The 18,416-nt window shown below is 35.8% G+C and overlaps 1 protein-coding gene across 8 annotated transcripts in view; it reads left to right on the forward strand.

Annotated features, from left to right (window-relative positions):
- Window positions 1-18,416, forward strand: part of LOC149797805 (pericentriolar material 1 protein-like) — a 135,330-nt gene that overhangs the window by 82,148 nt on the left and 34,766 nt on the right. For 7 of the 8 annotated variants that reach the window (XM_089962781.1, XM_089962786.1, XM_089962785.1 and 4 more), the window contains 5 exons: window positions 594-741; window positions 2,240-2,903; window positions 7,905-7,954; window positions 11,579-11,765; window positions 15,687-15,921. In XM_089962781.1, the coding sequence (XP_089818907.1) occupies window positions 594-741; window positions 2,240-2,903; window positions 7,905-7,954; window positions 11,579-11,765; window positions 15,687-15,921 (1,284 nt within the window). The remainder of the gene's footprint in view (window positions 1-593; window positions 742-2,239; window positions 2,904-7,904; window positions 7,955-11,578; window positions 11,766-15,686; window positions 15,922-18,416) is intronic. The other variant, XM_089962783.1, reaches the window with a different exon arrangement.

An 18,416-nucleotide genomic window follows, 5' to 3' on the forward strand; every position in this document is an offset into this window, starting at 1 on the left:
TATGTTGTTTGTGGTTCTATTTTTGTTTTATTGGAACATTTGCCTAATGTATATCTTGACTTGACTGTATTTTAGTTATGTATCTTCCCTCAAAGTCATGATGATGTACATCTTTAATTATTGAGACTGTCAGTTTTCAACCCCTACAAATAATTTCATGGAATTCTACCAAGGTTTGCAACTTGGCCTGCAGTAGAGAATCCCCTAGCTTAAAGGTTAAGGCCATAAGTAGAGGAAAGGTCATCAGAAAGGTGTATCATATGTTGTTTGTGGTTCTCTTTGTGTTTTAATTGTTCAGTTTTATTTATGTGGAAAGAAAGTTGACCACAGGATGCTTGCTTAATTTTAGATGAATCTGGTATACTGCTGCATATATTTCATTGCAGGTGTAAGTGCTTTATCTGTGCTAGTATTTTAGAGTTCAGATGGTTTTAAAAATGGATACTGGAGATAAATATTACAGAAGAATAGCCAGACTTATTCCAGAGTGCTAGGGTGTATATGTACATTTTAAAGAGAGACAAAATCATGCAAGAGACAGCTTTGATGCAGAGTTCAAATAGCATAAGAAATGTTTATTTTCTCTATTGAAGAACTATCGATCAGCTGAAGAGATAGTAGAAGAGGATGAGCAAAATGGTGGACCAGTTGCTCCCAATTCCATGGAGGCATTGCAACAACAGCTGGAACAGACTGCACGCATGTGTCAGACCATCCTGGGCAACAGCCCTTCCACTACAGGTATAGGTCAACAGTACATCGTGTGCCAGTGTTGATAAATATGATGAAGAGAATTAAAAGTTGTGGATTTGGTGGAAGAAACAAGCCTCAGACATAATTTATAAAATGTCATTTATCATCTTAAAAATAAAAAATGAGAATTTTGCCATTATTCCATACAAAAATATTTCTTATTAATAACAATAAGGTATGTCACAAGCAGTAAGTAAATTCATAATATGATAAGTACTTTGAAGTGCATATCACAAGCAGTAAGTAAATTCATAATATGATAAGTACTTTGAAGTGCATGTCATTTTAGTGACATAGTAAAATTATTGTTTGGATAATATGAATTTTTCATTACCTGTCATGTCTTCACAAAAAAATCCTCCCCCCCCCCCAAGCAAACCCCCAACTTTTTGTTTTGCATTACCAGAACAAGTACAACGTGTTTGGTCTAGTGCTGTATCAGTTTCATTTACTTTAGTTTGCTTATTAAGGCATTCTAGTTCTCCACCATTCCACAGCCCACAACTCTTCTTTCAGCAAATGTTATATTGTGCTGATTGTTTCATTTACTTTGACCTGTATTATTCCATACTTCCCATTCTGAAACTTAATGAAGTAGCTGTAGTTTTTCTTAATTAACAAATATCATTATCGGGTTAATGTAATCAGTGTTATATATAGTATTCATTTTCATGATTATGTTTTACAGTAGTAACTGTCATGATTATATTTTACAATATTGACTAATGATTTTGATTGACAGTATCAACTGCCATGATTATGTTTTGAAGTATTAACTGTAATGATTTTGGTTAACAATATTAACTGTCATGATTATATTTATTAACTACAATGATTTTGATTGACAATATCAACTGCCATAATTATGTTTTACAGTATTAACTGTAATGATTTTGATTCACAATATCAACTGTCATAATTATGTTTTACAGTATTAACTGTAATGATTTTGATTCACAATATCAACTGTCATGGTTATATTTTACAGTATTAACTGTAATGATTTTGTTTAATAATATTTACTATAATGATTATGTTTTAAAGTGTTAACCATCTTGATTACGTGGATATGTTTTACATTGTTAACTGTCTTGATTATGTTTTACAGTATTAACAGTCATGGATATGTTTTGCATTGTTAACTGTCTTGATTATGTTTTACAGTATTAACAGTCATGGATATGTTTTACATTGTTAACTGTCTTGATTATGTTTTACAGTATTAACAGTCATGGATATGTTTTACATTGTTAACTGTCTTGATTATGTTTTACAGTATTAACAGTCATGGATATGTTTTACATTGTTAACTGTCTTGATTATGTTTTACAGTATTAACAGTCATGGATATGTTTTACAGTGTTAACTGTCTTGATTATGTTTTACATTATTAACTGTCACGAATATGTTGTACAGTGTTAACTGTCTTGATTATTATCATCATGAACATCACCACCAATATTAGTGTCATATTATATTATTACAGGTAGCTACAGTCAGCCAAGAGGCCCATCTGGAGTGACTCAGGATTTTCAGCAACTGATGCAGCAGCAACAGATGATCATTACAATGAACCAGTGTTACCAGCAAATGGCTCTACAACAAATGGAAATACAGACCCTGCAGCGACAGTTCCAAGGTCTATTGTCACAAATGCCAGAAATGGGAGACATAGAAAATCAAAATGAGTCTTGTCTCTCCCGAGAATCACGTCTCAGATCATTGACTTCACTGCAAAGCCCAGGAATGAATCGATTTTCCCCTCTTCTCTTGCAGCCAAACTTCAACTTTCAGCCCCAGTTGTCAGAAGGTTTACTCTCTAATGGTTTTAGACGAAGCACAGACAACTTGTATCCAGGTAGCAATGCAGAAGTCAATATGTTTGGAACAGATAGAAGTAGGAATCAAAGACAGATGCCTGTGAGGTCTGAGCAGAATGATCAAAATGCAGAGTTATCCTTTCAGAAAAGTAAACGCAAATCTTCAAAAAGTCAGAAAGAGAGTGCTGGCCAACAAGGAATAAATTCACTGCCACCAAGGTACAATACTGTTGGATCACAGACCATATTACCTGTGGAAACACAGTTCAGAGAGCAAGAGGAGACAGAAGTACCTCGGCTGAATATAGAACAAATAGAAAAGAGAAGAAGGTAGTGTTGTTTTTTTGCTTCGATAGCACACATTATATATTGTCTTAATGATTGTTAAAATTGGTCTTGTTATGCAAAGACTTATCTTTTCACAAAAATTTTCCACCAGTTCATGCATTACTCTTAATGTAGGGACATTTTTTTTTATATCCCAGTACTAAAATCCTCATGAAATATTTTTTTTTGTTCAAATTCTTCTTTAAGTATAAATTATTCATTAAACCTGAGCCCCTCTACTCTGAACACCCAAGCAACGTTTACGTGCCATATCTCATTGATACACTTAAACAAATACCATAAAACCAAAACTTGCACAAGTCATTGCCTATTTAGCCTGTCACCAGTGGTCCAAAAATAGGTTAAGGTCATGCATGAAGTTAAATGAAGCCCAGCATACACACACCAGTACAGTGTAAAGAATAAGATAATCAGTAGTCTTCAGACTGGACTTGATCTTTGTAATTTAGTGCCAGTAGTTGTGCAAAACAAAGAAGTTTATATTTATTGCCATTATCTGATTTTGATACAATACAGCTAGATTATCCTTAATCTACTCCCTTTTGAACTTATCATAATTTCAAAATGGTCACGTTGTATCAAATTGTGTAAATTTTCATAACAATATGAATCCAAGAAGACATGGATAATTTGAAAATTGTATTATTACAATGCCAAGCTATGCTTGTCAGCTCTTTCTGTCTAGAGAGTAACAGCTTAAATTGTATTGGGAGATGATCCAATTTTATACCTCTTGACCAGTTTGACAGGGCATGTTATAGAGTTAAAAGATGAGGGAAGATTGGTATATTCTGAAGACTTGATATAAACTGTTATCAGATAGTATTAAATACAAAACATGACTTGGTGGAAGTTTTCATGCAAATCAAATGTAATAGTAATGAAGTTATCATATTGATGTTTTTTTCCTTTACTTCAAATACATTCCCTGATCACATTAATCATGGGAATACTAGCTTGTTACTTACCAAATCCAGGCTCCAAAAAGACGAAAAACGTCTTATCGGTCTGTATTGTATAGACAAAGAATGATGACTTTTGCTAGTTATAAAATTTTAAGTTTCAGGTTTTAACTGTTGATATGTAATCATTATGCAGAGATATCTCAAAAATGCACTTAGATATACTTATGCATTTTAAACATACATTATGAAATTTTGATATTTTATGCATAACACCACAAGTGGTGTACATTATTTTTCAGTTTCAATGTGAAAGTGTTTCATTTGCAGATTTTGCTATTTCAGACCATGTGTCTGAACTGAGTATAATTGTTGCATATTGTGATTCACATTAGTCATGTTCTGTTTGTATGCTTGCTTACTTTGTTGGCAATGTATTAACACATTTTGTGTTTATTTTATTATTGATCTTCATTACTCATCTATTTCAGAAATCAAAGAATAGTGCCTGAATGTCCTGAATGCACAAAATTCAAAGCTTACAAAGACAATCATGACTTGTGCCTCACTTGCACTAAGTAAACTTCTTCCACTTCTTTAGGAAATCCAACGTTTGTGAAACTTGGTTACCTAGTTCATTGTTGGAGCTGGTGCAGGAGTTGACACCGTTTCACAATTCAGAGCAAATATTGCTTCTAACTCTCTCTCATTCCTCAACTATAATTTGGGCCTGTCAGTCAGGGTGTGTGTGGTATAGCATGGATCTTTAATTATCCATCAATTAAGAAAAGGACAATACCATCCAGTTTATTGACCAAGCCATCTATCCATCTGTCCAGTCATACACTATGCTTTTTAAATGTTGATTGTTCAGGTTTGAAAACTGTGCCAGGCCAATGTGTCTGTACAATACTGAACTGTCCATAGATCTTAGTGACAGATTCATCTGTCTTTCTACCCATATAGTTCAGTCCGTGCCAGAATATTACTGGGATCTTAGTGACAGATCCATCTGTCTTTCTACCCATATAGTTCAATCCATGCCAGAATATTACTGGGATCTTGGTGACAGATTCGTCTGTCTTTCTACCCATATATTTCAGTCCGTGCCAGAATATTACTGGGATCTTAGTGACAGATCCATCTGTCTTTCTACCCATATAGTTCAGTCCGTGCCAGAATATTACTGGGATCTTAGTGACAGATCCATCTGTCTTTCTACCCATATAGTTCAATCCATCCCAGAATATTACTGGGATCTTAGTGACAGATCCATCTGTCTTTCTACCCATATAGTTCAGTCTGTGCCAGAATATTACTGGGTATTAGTGATAGATCCATCTGCTTTACCACTTGTATGGCGAGGCCCGTATTGGAGCTGTATGAGTATCAAAGTGCAAGATCCATTTGTTTCTCCACTACTGTGACACGGCTGGTACTAGACCTGTACAGGATCAGGATGTTAAGGAAAGATCAGTCCTACCACTATTTAGGTGGTACAACTGATTCAAACTGAGCTATCCAAATAGTCCTTTTGCATGGTCCACACCAGTACCATCCATGCATTTGGTGAACCAGCTGTGAATACAAGTCTATCAGACAGTTATGGCCTCTCATTTGTTTATGGCCTACGCATTGGTTTAGGTACTGGTACTCATATAATGAAGATGGCATTGCCTCTTCCATTTTGCCAGGCATGTTTTTATTATTCCGAGGGGGAGATAGAGGTAGACCAGGATATCCCACACCCTTCCAATGATCTATCCTACTCTGACTGAACTATAAGGAGGACGGAATTGAGTTTCAAGGCTGTTGTGGAAGAGATTTATTGGGTGTTGCAAGCCTCCAAATGACTCAAACCTCCTATCACCATGCAGGCCTATAAGGTCATGGCCTCAGTGGTCTTGGAAGAGGAGGAAGATTGTCCTACCTTTCATCTTCTGCCAGTCTTTAAAAATCAAAGAAATCACAGACAGCCTTTCCAGCAAAATAAGCGATCCAGCTTTTTGGAAAGTAAGCTACCAGCTGTATTTTTTTCCTACTATAGTCTGACTCTACATCCCCGTTTGTTTGTACCACCCCTACCGATTTCAAAAATGAGAACGTTTAATGTGATAAAAAGTGCACAGAACTAAGTCAATTGAATCATTGATTTATCATTACTAACCTGACTGTGACCAGAATGGCACTAATGCTGGCATCCCCTGCATCATTTCATGCTTAATGGACTTTCCATACTAACATGGCGCCATATTGTGTACACTATAGGCTAATTTATTTCCATCAGATAACATAATGACGTAGTTCACCCTGTTCGGCAGTGCTGAATAATTGCATAAATTGCATAACATTGAGAGTTTGGAATTATATCCCTCTGCATACATGAACATAGAAATTAAACCACTTGTTAAATCCACATGAAAAGCGTAGTTGTCATTTTCCTTTGCTTGATTCGACATTGTAAATATCGGAAGCAGACAACTTATGTCTGTACATCTGTAGTCGTGATACACCCCATTGCTGAAAATGGACTTGTCCAGAAACTGGAAATGGATCCGAGCATGTCCGTCTATTGCACTGAAAACTTCTGTTAAGCATGAAACGCGCATAAGATGACGGTGTTAGGGCCACTCTACTCAGAGTCAGGTTAGAAACTATAAATCAATGAATGAATTGACTAAGTTCCTTGCACTTTTTATCACATTAAAGGTTTCCATTATTTAAATTGGTAGGGGGGTACAAACAAACGGGTTTGTATTATCAGACTATAGTACCCAACACAGCTGCTTTTCAGATAGAGCTTCTGGATCTTGATAAGAATTTAGAGGCTGTCAATATAACTTTTGCCTACTTTCTATAAGGTGGACAAAATTACTTCCACTTAACATCAAAGCTGGTTCAGAATATTGTTGCCACTTCTTTGAAAATAGATCTTGCATCATTGGCGATTTTCCACCTCACAGAGAAATTATGTAATGATCATGCATGGGAGATCACGGACTGAATTGCCAGAGTCATTAACAGAGCAGCAAACCATTCCATGGCAAATGCCCTTACTTCTTATGCTAATCTTGACCTCATGCAATGAGATACTTGTTTGCATACAGCAGCTCTCAAAGTGCACTATGCCCTGACATTGAGTGTAACACTGTTTGGGTAACTCCTGCTCTTTTTATCAAGCAAGATAGAGAAGTTAGGAGATAGTACAAGAACTGCCCCTCCAACTTTCAGCTCAGCTTCCACAACCATGCAGACCCAATCAGCCTCAATGGGATGACGAATTGTGTTCTGGACAAACACAGAACCAATCACAACCCAACTCTAATGTCAGGAGGTAGCATCCCACTCAGTTTGGGAGGCAACATTAGGCTGGGGGAAGAAACAAGGTTTCTTACAACCCACACCTAGAGCCTTCTAAATCCAACAATTGACTTACCACCACCACTACCTGCAAACAACCAGATGGTGGGTACCAAACTCCTGCACATCAATTTTTGTCATTTCAAGGGGGTTATGATATCATTTAGCCTACCCCCTCCTCTCTCATTTCCGCAAATTATGGAACTCCTATCACAGCCAGAGAAGGCTGAAATCATGCAGTAGGAATGTAGCTGTCAATTGGAAAGCATGAAGTTTTAGATTGTTCGCAAACCAAAAACTACAGGGTTCTAGTCTGTGCTCTTTGATGTAAAAAAATGTCAGTGGCAAGCTCAGGTTGATTATCGACCTGAGTCAGCTTAATATATATCCCCACCACAATTCAAGATGGAGATGGCTTGATCAATCCGACTCTTTATCAGAAGGGACAAGTTTACCATCTGTTGCAAAATGGCTGATACATATTTGCACATCTCAATATATTTGGCATCATGGAAATATTTTGATTTGCCTATTGCAGAACTATTTATCAGTTGCATGGTAAGGGGTAAATGTTATTGCTCTTTTCTACATGATATAAACAGAAAAGATGTTTTTCATTTTTTTGGATTCAGGTGGTAGCAAGCAGATATATTTAACATTAATGGGATCATTTAAGTATTTTAGAGGAAACATGATTTACTTTAAATATTTGATTTTACAGGGAGCTCTTGCAGTCAGCTGGTCTTAGAAGCTTGTTTGTGTCTGAGCCAGGTAACACACACACACAGAGACAGAGACACAAACACACATATTTTCACATAAAAAGTTTTGTGAACTTTTCAGTAAGATTGTCCCATCAGTAGCAATTTCAAATTGCTTCATAACTTAATGCATTATGATCATTAATCCAATTTTTGGGACATCATAATTACTTGTTGCTGCCTTGTGCCTGAATAATTCTTGTGCAAATGAATATATTATTATTTCCCAAATGTCTTATCAGGCAATTTAATATCACTATTGTGTTCTGATGTTCCCAGTACATTGAGTCACCATTGCTAGTCAGAAGTGCAACAACAACAAACTCTGCATTTTTCCCTTATCTCATTCCCTCTCTTTAATCTGTAAATGTAATGCAGTTAATAGTGTATATTTTTCAAATACGTATTTCCAAATCTTTGATATTACAGTTGAATCTGTATATTTATTATATGGAATTCCATCATTATTTAAAAAATGTGATGAAGTTACATTTTTATAAACAAATGAACATTTATTCTTCATATTGACATGAACAGGTCAGACATGAATTTCACCAATAATACCTCATTTTTCATGTACTTCAAAAGTCAGCTTCTGATGTTGAAATTAATTTATGACACTCTAAAATAGTAGATTGCAGCACAAGTGATGACTTCTAGTCTGGGTTGGGTGTATTAAGTTATATTGCTTGTCCAGTCATCAATTTGGAGCTGCAGGTTGAATATCTACCCAAACCAGCCTGGGTCAGCTGCTTTGGTATATCCTTGCGAAAGTCAGTTGGCTCCCATGTCCAGGACATGATATAGCCAATAATGTGCTGAAAGTGTCATCAACCTGACAAAAACAAAAATAAAACTGCTGTCAGATAACATTTTCTTTTCCAAGCTATAATTTTTGTAAGTCTTGGAGAGATTTTGAGACTTTGAACTTTGCTTATGTGTACAAATGCTGAGGATATTTAAGTTAAACATTTTCAAGCTATATACTGTGACTAGTTGGCGTGTCATGCACCACAGCTGCAAGGTCAATGTCACAGCAAAGGAAAATCTTAATAGTGACTTTCATCATTGTTTGAGTACAAGTTAGTAACTACTGAGAATAATTAAATAAAAGTTTTACCACATTTCATAACTAGATGGTTTGTTGCATTCTACAGTCACATCCCTTGTCTCAAGGTCAAGGGCACATCAGTGTAAGATATAAATCAGATCCTTGCATTCTCTTCAGGGTATAAACTTTGAATCACTGAAAATATTTTAACGAAATTTGGTTATTTGTATATAATTAGATGCAATGACACAAAAATTGCAATCATGATCCTCATGTCAAAGTTGATGCGACCTTCATCTAGGTCAGGGTCACGTAAAAAGCAAATAAACTCTTATATTGAGTCTGATCTTTTCTGATGTTGACAATATTGCAAGTGAAACTCTGGAACATACTATTTAGACCACATTTAAGATTGATTTCTCTTCCAAATACAGAGTCTTAAGTTAGGTTACTCTCCTTTGTCTCCTTCATGATGAATCCTTAAACATTCATTCCATCCTATCTTTTTATGCCCCAGCCATTCATATTCAGTGAAGACAGCATACATTCTTAACTATGTACTGTCTGTCAGCAAGTTTCTTCCAACTTATAACATTTGAAGACCTTCGTTGATTAAAAGAAAATATTGTAGAAACTATACAATACAGATGAACATAATGTTAATTGCTCATATTGTTTAACTAAACAGACTTGATGTTCATCTATCACTGTCACAAACTTCATACACCCTCAGCAATCATGAGCCTTACAGAAGCAAAATTGATTGAACTTTTCTGCTACATCAGAATTTCAGTTATGGCCTTTGCTCAATTTTAACATTTTGATTAGTATCTAAGTCAGTTTCTTTAGTTTTATTACATACTTTCTAGGAAAATAATTAATAACTTGCTTGACACTACAGCTCCCCATGTTGTGACTAAAATTAACAATTCAGATTTGGCAAGTGAAAATGGTAAACTTGGGACCTTTACAATCTTAACAATTGCGGCAACTAGAAAATGATATAAGTACTTTTTAATGACAGAGATATACCATATTTTATGCTAGAAACATTTGGCAAATGAAGTTTAATGTGAGTTTATACATAAAGTCACCACCTTTATGTGTGACTTGTTTGGCTTCAAGCCTGTGTAAAGTGACCAGTCAAATACAAAGTCTGAGCAGTTAGCATCAGTTAAACTTTACAGATCCCAGCAAATTTGGAAATAGATACAAATTTAGTTGGCAGTAAACTTAATGTCGGTACAGTTACCATAAACTTGGATGTTGCTAAAGCTTTTATAATATGAATAATCATCAGAAGAAAATAAAAGTGAATGCCTTTATAAGTGAATTTGAAACCAGGCAGTATGTAGAAAATAATTTATGAAAATCCCAGTAGTGAATTTTTAATAGCTGACATGAGGTTGACATAGATGATAACTGTTGACAGTTGTAGGACAGATTTGAGTTCTATTCAAAATAACCATGTGCTTTTATATAATTGCTATTAAATTTGCATTAAGTAAAACCTTCACTGTTTGTCACATTCTACCATTAAATCCATACTCAATGGATTTATTCTGAATATCCTGGGTAACCAGATTATTAGGACTTAATGAATTACAATTTGAAATGGCCACTGAAGTTTTCCAAAGTAAATGTTTAATAAGTATTTGAGCATCATGTGTCACAGATTCAACACAATTTGTATTTTAAATACTGGATACAGATATAAATATTACACTAACGACAGACAAAATTTTAGATTTGATTCAAGTATCTATAATGTTTATTCATTATACTAATTAAAGGCTTTTCATTGTTGACCCTCATTTTGTACAGTATATAATAATTTACATACGCGTTGTCAAACACAGATTCTCCAAGCCAGATTCAGTTACTGCAGTTTTCACCACCTCTTGAAAATGCATGTACATACACCACATCCAGTAATTACTCCACACAATCCAACTTTGTCATGATGGGCATATCATATACTGCATGTGCTTGTTATAAATGATGCTTGTAGGCCAGCACCCATTTTCTCAAATAAAAGTAAGTACAATAATTTCATGCTCAGTTTGAATAACTGTGATTATTACCCTTTACCTGATAGTGTCTTTTACTGTGTAGGCTGTCAATATACATGTGCCAAAGCCTCAGAGTACAGTGTGCTGTAAATAGAACAATTGTTACTCAAACCGATCAAATCAAATAGGCCTGCCTGTAAAATTTATAGCTGTGTTATACATGTTAAGTTCAAAATAAATTTTAACCAATATCCCTTTTGGTATGTATTTTTTTTCTGTAGGTAGGTTTAAGAGTGTAATCTGATTTTGATAGTTGTATAATTATGTTTCACAGAAGAATTTTTTATATGCTTTAAAATCTTGAGTGAACTCATTCACTGTCCAGTCAGTGAAGCTGTTTTACCAACTATAGCTGACCTTTCCCAACCTATAAATCTGCCAGTTCACTATGTCTATATCAATCATTCATCTTAATTTGGTATATCTGTGTTGCCTATACACACACAATTTTCTTTTTCTTTTATTTGTTTCTTTGTATGTATTTGATTGTGTTGTATGCAATGCTATTTAGGTAATCGAGGGCAGGAAAGAAGTAGCAAAACAAAGTCTGCACCACTGCGTCCAGGATTAAGTGGAGGGATTAGTGGGGCTGGCTACATGGAGAGCATGAGTGTCACTAGCAGTATCTTGTCCAGTCAGATGGCTGGTGCTCAAGGCACACAGGGGGACCAGGAACAGCAGGGGTATGAGGGAGCAAGGTAAGAAACTTTTCCAAATTTTGTTAATGCCTGTGATTAAAAAAATTGCAAGTAATCAAAATTTAAAGAAAGAAAAAAAAAATACTTGCTTTAGTCAATGGAACTTGTTGTGATATTTGTTTTCGGAGTAAGTTTCCATTCAACTTAAGCTCAGTGGTAATGTGGGTTGTTTTTTTCTCCACCTAACTAGAATTAAGATCTGAGGATTGATTTATTTGATTGGGTACCTAAACAGATACATACATACAGACAGACAGACAGACATATATACACACACACACACACACACACACACACATACATATGGCTTTCATTGGTATTTATATATTCATAGATTAGGGATGGATCCCACAGTTTTACATTTGTGGTTTTTAGCAACCATGACCTCTGTGGAATTTGAGATCCCATGAAAATAGTTATTAACAGTATATTGGTGGTCAAATTTGTTTTTAATTTCATCTTTAGAATATACTTGAACATTTCTGTCAAATGCGTTAGCCAGTCACATTAACATTAGGATTATTCTCTCTTACCTCCAAATCCTGCCATCCAGCAAATAGATGAAGAATAGAAACTTTTACAGGCTAACTCCCCATTATTTGTGCGAGGTGGATACTGATATCCTGGATGGTACCAGTTTCATCTTTACTTAAATTTTAAACAGTACCTCCTAGAATCCATTTAAATTTCCCTTTGACCAACCACCGTTTCTTTCAGTTGCTTACAACATTTATGTGATTTCCAGTGAATGTTTTGTACTTTTGCAATTTTTAAACTGTTTTTTATTTTGTGATTTTGATTGATAACACCAGTTTCACTGGTGAAATTGTTGTGCACTGTTACTGTTCAATTTCTTGCACTTAAAGTTCTCTTAGTAACACAAATTCACTTTTATTGCAACAATTTGTATATTTGTTGTATGCATGTATTTGGGGATTTTATTTTCCTTCATTACAGAAATGGCAGTAAAGTGCAGATGATTTAAAATTGTAGAGGATAATCACATGACCAGTTTGTTCTGCATCAAGTGCTCATATTTATGAACATGTAATCTGGATTCATTCTTGGCATAAGACCTCTGGTCCACTGTTTAACATAGGCTGCTCTCAAAGGCCAAGAAAAGCTTGTATGCAAAAAAGCATCAGTGCATGAAAATTCACACCACATCAGAATCTTTTATGAGGTTTATGAGAAATGTGAAGATGCCAATTGCATCCCAAAGGAAGAGACCAAAAACTACTGGCAGACTTTTACGATTGCAGACCCAATAAGTCCTACAACAATTGATTCCAATCTCGTATTGGAATTGTGAATAATTCATATTTTACAAGCATTATTGTTGAAGCAGTCAATGAGCCAGTTTGATGAAAATATAAATTGGCATCCACTGGGTATATGTCTCTTTCCCTGCCTTTGCATGGATTTGAAAATTTTGAAGCAGGGCATTTGTGACTAACATTCAGTGTCTTTGATGTTTGGACTGGCCTGTAAGTCATTTATCATCCCAACTTCCAACCAACTGGCCCAACCATCCAGACAATTCATGTGCAGATTTAGTGGTCATGCTTCTGTTATCTTGGTCAAGTAAGCCAGCTGACCACATCTCTAGACAGTAGCAAGAGTGATGGCCCAGCAGATGGCACTGATGATGCAGATGATACTATGTGATCATTGCATTATGGTATCTTAGATCCTGTGACATGGAGTGTACAGGAGGAGAACAATCCCCCTATATATAACAATGATAAGACATACATGCCTAAACATTTTAATTTGACCATGGAATTTACAGAATTTAGCTTCACTGCACTGTTTGAAGAAAATTACAGGATTTAGCTTCCATCATAATGCCCTCTTCCACCTTCAGTAAATCCTACCTATGAAGTCAATGCCCCTGTGGACATGGACAGTGGTGATGACAGCCCATCATTCAGAATCCTGCTGTAATCATCAAAGATTGCAGAAATAACCAGGCATCACTTGGATAAAACTTGCAACCATGGTAACTCCAGAGTTTTCTTTCCAGTGAGTCATTTGCCTCAACTTTCTTCACCTCACTGGTACAAATCACATACTGATGGATGAATGTTCGTCCATCGGTGTCTGTCATGAACACAGCTGATGCATATTATCCAGGTGTACCTATTGTGAACAAAGACATTTCTGTCATCATTGTGTCTGTAGCACTGTGTCACAGAGTGGACAGATGTGTTAAATGCCATGTAAGAAAGTCAGGAACATTGTGACAGCTTTCTACCTACTTGAACTTGGATCTCATTAGATCTTTTGCCTGGACAAAAAGGCCAGACATGAGCATGCTTGGCATTGGGTAGGCCTTATCACAAAGATAGTCAGTAGCTCACCACATCATGGTGAATGCCCTTATGGCCTCTTATAATACTGATTTGATTAGAAGAAATGTATTCCTGCACTATTTCATTCACTGACCCAGTGCTCCGTCCCTTTTGGTTCTTCCCTACTCTTCAGAGGTTGAATTGTGTAGGTGAGAATGCAAGAGGCACAAAAGTTAACATTCAGCTATAAGTTCAAGTCTGTATATATGCACAACCCCCTCAGGAAATATACAAGATTGGGCAATTGATGCTAGAGAGATTGCAGGAGTGGTCTCTCCCCAACATATGGAAATGTTGGGGACCACATGGTAAAGAAAAATTACTGGTGGCATGGAGAGGGGAGAAAAAACAAAGTTTCTCCTCCCCTAGGCATCCTGCCAACTGTTCATCCCACTTGTTGTTGAGTTACCTGTGGGCATCAGACTTGGATCAGTCTGTTCCTGGAAAACGATTGAGTGATCTAAGTCATTCCAGTGGGTCTCCAGATCTTGTTCTCCACTTAGGTCATCCAAATTCATGTTGGAAGTCCCAAGCGATCCTATGAAGGTGCACTTTCAGCAGATGGAAATGATTTTTTGCATGTAAAAACAGGCAGTAGAAAACAACAGACCCCAGCCCAGGTCTCTACTCCAAAATCTCTTTGGTAACGAAATCCAACAGCTTAAGCAGGTTCAGTCACTTTATTTCTTCCACAAAATTCAAGACGAAGTTAGCAAAAGTTTATCTGCCATTCAGTGCAGTGCAATAAGTACATGGTCAACCATGATCTGCCTGATGCCAATACATCATGATATCTTCACTTCACATACCATGTGATAGTATACCAATTCTGTGCCCTTCCATTGTGCCTCAGTTTGAGTCCTTGGGCCTTTGGCAAGATATTGGAGTGTTATAACTCTGTTTGGTACTTTGACCTCCACATTGATCCTACAAGGGATATATCTTGCATGTGTGCTAAACCAACGTTAGGAGAAGTTTTTTCTGTCAGTACAGCAATTATTCTCCAATAAGATGACACTGGCGAAGGTTGGAAGATCAGCATTTCCACCTGCACTTACCTGTTTCCTTAATGTTAATGTGTTCACATAATGTATATGACAAGAAGGAATTTTTTAAAGTAAATTATGTTTCTCCAATATTTCTTAACTGATTGCATTCCTAAAATTCCCTAATGCCCTTCTCCACAATGTAAACATCCTGTTAAAGATTTGCTATAGTTTAAATTAGTTACATCTTGGATTTCACTAGCAGGAATATAGGGGAGTTAACCTGTAAGAGTTGCTTGCCTTTGTCTATATTTCATAAAGGCATTTCTTTGGAGAATTTTTTTTTTGTCTTTAAGGGAGGGCTGAATTTGGAGGTAGCAGAGAGTAATCCTAATGTAGCGTGATCAGGTAAGTATTACTGGAGAATGATTATTTACTTAAACGTGTTGCTTTTTAGTACCAGATCAAAGTTTTCAAGGGGGTGGAATTTTTATGGATTTTATTGTTCATTTTTTTTGGGGGGGGGGGGGAATTTTTCATTAGACTGTTTTTTTATGACAGTGTCTTTGTTTCTTTTTTAGCAGAGAATCAGATGATCCAAATGAGCTGTCCCTGTTTGAAGCTTTAAGGGAGACAATTTACTCTGAAGTAGCCACCTTGATATCCCAGAATGAAAACCGTCCACATTATTTGATTGAATTGTTTCGTGAGTTGCAGAGATTGTCAACAGATTACCTGAGGCAGAGAGCATTGTATGACATTAAAGATCTTGTGTCAAAATATCTTGTTGATGAGGGAACAGATTCAGTGACAGCGGTGAGTGCTGTTGTTGTTCCATAAAATCTAATAGTGTTTTAATCCAAATTTTGTGAATTTCTAAGAATAAAGTCAATGTTATACTAGATCTGACATTTATAGCAAGATTCATTTGATGAAAAATATGGAAATGATTGGCATACTATAGCATTTTGATTAGGCCATAAGAAAGTGGTTTCCAGTCTCACTGTTTCTCATTGCCAACCCTAGCACTTTTTCCCCATGGTTGAAAGAAATAAATGTAAAAACAAAACCCCTAAATTCCCAGAATGGATTTGTGCATCTAATTGAGCCAGTTGTGCACAGTATTTTGAAGCACTTAGGACATTATATATACTAATCATTATAATATGTGTATAATTAAAACCAATGCAACTGGAAACGCATATTTTTTGTCCATAGCATAAATTTATGTGATTGACTTGTACATTATTATTATACTTGTGATGGCTGTGAGACTAAATTTATTGGCCTATTTTATATGAGGACTCTTACTTTGGTTTTCATTGGGAAAAGAAACATCTGCACATGAGGAAAGAATGAACATAAAATGATGTATTAGGAATTTGAGGTGCAGTTTTAGAACATCTTTCTTTCTTTTTTAGTGGCTGAATAAGTTGCTTATATTTTATAAGCACTTTTTTCTCAAATGGACTTTTTAGTGACAGGTAGCCAATAGAACTATATAGCAAACCTTGTCAGTGTTTACCTTGTCAGTGTTTACAAGGGCAAATAACTGATGAATCTTCAGAAAGCTGTAATACTACCAATTGCAGAAAAATCACTTGTATATCTGGATTGACATTGTAATCAGTCGTAACTAATTTTGCTGTAATACACCCGTCCCATGATAACTTGCACCCTGATAACTTGTGAACCCACTTTAATGCAAGGTCAGGCTTGGATCCCTTTTTTTTAATGCAGAAAATACCACAAAATTGATTCCTGTTTGTTGAACTGGGAGAATGTGTGTGTGTGTGTGTGTGTGTGTGTGTGATTTGGATTTTTAGCATAGCTTTAACAGTATTTCAGTCATATTGCTACGATGTCTGCAGTGTGGCAGTTTATAGTGATGCCTAGCACTAGGGCATCATATTGCAGACATGTAGCATGATGTCCCACCAAGTCACATTATCCTAACACCAGGCCGACCAGTCCTAACACTAACCTTGTAATGCTGAGTGCCAAGGGAGGCAGCTGTTAGCACTATTTTTGTAAGTCTTTGGTATGACTCAACCGAGGATCAAATCCACGACCTCCCGCATCTGAGGCAGACACCCTAACCACTAGGCCACTGCAGCATTTTTTTTTTTCCAAACGACATTCCTACTACACCCCATTTAACGATATATAAGGAAATTTTGATCAATGAAAATGTCACTTATGCCAATTGGAGGCAGTACTTTAATAAATAAATACAAATTAAATAATTTCTTTATCAACTGAAATTTGTGTTCTAGTTCTATCTTTTAGTTCCTTTTAAGTGTAATCATCATAAATGCAATGTGGCCTCTTGTAATTAAACGTAAAATGCATCAATCTACCGTAACAGCTACGTCCACGAGCATTTCTCTGAGAACCTAATTAAGTGCCGACCATCTTTTGATAAGTGACATCCAGAAGTATTTGTTGTATTGTTGCACTGAATTAAAAGCTGGCTTCCTTTGTATTATCAAGTTAATTATGTCTTTCGAATCAAATAAAGGAGGTGGAATAAAGAAAAGTTAAAAAGAACGAAAATCCTAAAAAAAATTCAAATCTAGCGGCCCAAGTTGTACGTCGGGTGAACTCACCTCATTTGATTAAACAAAACTTATAAATGTCATTGTATTTGTAACATAAACTACCTTAAATTAACCAACTCTTTCATAACTGTGATCAAAGATAACAAGGCAGCCAAGCGAAATGAATACATCTTAAAATAAAGAGCTTGATTTCACAGATGTGGACTATTGTGGGCAAGCGAGTTTCAGAGAATTCTTGAACTGGACCTTAGAGATATCCTCAAGGATGATAAGAAGTTTCAATTAATACTTCCAATGAAATCACGACATCAATATTGTACTAATTGAGCAATACAATAATTGAGTTTCGACATAGACGATTGTCTCACGAAATAAATGTCGCGTGTTTAAGGGGAAGAAAGGAATCTTGTTTGTTGGTGTATCCGCAGTTAGTCTAGTACCTGCTCTGTGGACTCCTGATTTGGCAGGATATTAAAAACCATACGGGAACCAGACTCATCAAGAAAACAGAAAGCAGTGATGTAATTCAATTTTTTTTTGCGTACATGTGATGGTTGTTGAATCCAGTTGGAATGATCTTTCATATGTGGGACATTTTGAAAATAAATGTTATTTAAACAGAATAATGAACAACTTCATTAGAAAAAGCATGTTATTAAAAATTATTATCGACATGATTGTAAAATGAGGATTCAGTCAATAAAAAGCCCAGTTTCCTAATGCTGCTTGCCCCCTCACGGTTTTCTCTAT

The sequence above is a fragment of the Sinohyriopsis cumingii genome, chromosome 6, assembly GCF_028554795.1.
Source record: "Sinohyriopsis cumingii isolate HCF-2022 chromosome 6, ASM2855479v2, whole genome shotgun sequence".
NCBI classification, from domain to species: Eukaryota; Metazoa; Mollusca; class Bivalvia; order Unionida; family Unionidae; genus Sinohyriopsis; species Sinohyriopsis cumingii.